General features: G+C 42.1%; 1 protein-coding gene across 1 annotated transcript; it reads left to right on the plus strand.

Moving 5' to 3' along the window:
- The first annotated feature begins 475 nt into the window (after window positions 1-475).
- C5H21orf140 (chromosome 5 C21orf140 homolog) lies at window positions 476-1,234 on the plus strand. Its single transcript, XM_063127573.1, has one exon. It carries the CDS (start codon window positions 476-478, stop codon window positions 1,232-1,234), a length of 759 nt encoding a protein of 252 aa, XP_062983643.1.

Consider the following 1,234-nt stretch of genomic DNA (forward strand, 5'->3'; position numbering starts at 1 on the left):
CACTTTTCCTGCACACAACAGGAAACAGCAGCACATTCCATTCCCCCCCCCCCGCAAAAAAAGTTGGATTAAAACGAGTTCATTTTGTGATGGAAAAAAAGCAAGAAGGAGCAGGAGACATGCGAGAGGCGGCATTTAAAGGACATGCGAAAAACCGTAAGTGGGCAGTAGCGAGTGTGCGATAAAACACCTGTCTGAGTAACCCCTTAGTCACTCACTCTTATTAGATATTAGCACATAACAGTGAATGAACAAGCCATTTAGCTGTGTTAAAAATAAATGAATGGGATTTTCTCTAAATAAAGCAACTTATTATTTTCTACAATTGCACTCCATACTTTAGCCAACCAAAACCTGTGACACATTGTTCAACTTTTTGTATAGATGCAAGTGAATAACACATGCTGTGAAGTCCATTGTGAGATCATCACTGTCCTGGACATCATCAGAACTTTGTATGCACTTCAAGTCCAAGATGTATCGTATTGTAAATCCACTTTTAAAGCACATCATCCACCGGAGTTCTCATGATGCTACTTCAAGGAAACAGTGTCTGCAATATTTAAGAGCCCTAAGAACTCTGCAGTTTAATGGCTACAACACCATCTTTTTAGGAGAAACTGACCTTTCAGAAAGTCTAATAACAGGGGAAAAGGTTCCTCATGAAGATAGGCTCAGCTGGCCTATATGGACAATTGTACATGCCGGCAACAGCCAAGGATGGGTACCATGGAGATACAGAGTGTTTCTACGGAATGATGTACCCTTAGGCCAGCAAGAAGATGTCTTTCAGGAATTCTGTGACTTTCTGTCAATCTCCTATGGGAAGTGTGCCATTGTGGTCAGAGAGAAAGGACCATCACAAGTACAGATTCAAAAGTCCAGCCAGGAGGTGGACAAAACTGAATCTCAGTCTACTCCTCTCCCTTATTTAAGGACCATTAAGTGCTGTCCTGAGATTGCCAAGACCACAGGTCATGAACTTCTTTCGGTGCCTTTTCCCTACAACTACCTTGACCCTATGGATGCTGCCTGGTCATCTTTGAAATGGTTTATTATCAATAACAGAAAGGAGTTTTCTCTGACCTCCTTGGAGAGGACCTACTCATACCAGTGCATCCTCTTCAGTGACTTGATTGGAAAAGGAATTGAGAAGATGAACCCAATTAAGTGGAAGGTGGCAGTTAGCAAAGTGCGGAGATGGGAAAACTACTACTTGGATAAGTTCTCCTAA

The sequence above is a fragment of the Elgaria multicarinata genome, chromosome 5, assembly GCF_023053635.1.
Source record: "Elgaria multicarinata webbii isolate HBS135686 ecotype San Diego chromosome 5, rElgMul1.1.pri, whole genome shotgun sequence".
Lineage (NCBI taxonomy): Eukaryota > Metazoa > Chordata > Lepidosauria > Squamata > Anguidae > Elgaria > Elgaria multicarinata.

What these genes read in the sequence shown, in the direction of transcription:
- C5H21orf140 (XM_063127573.1), top strand. Translation starts at nt 476, where the DNA reads ATGTATCGTATTGTAAATCCACTTTTAAAGCACATCATCCACCGGAGT.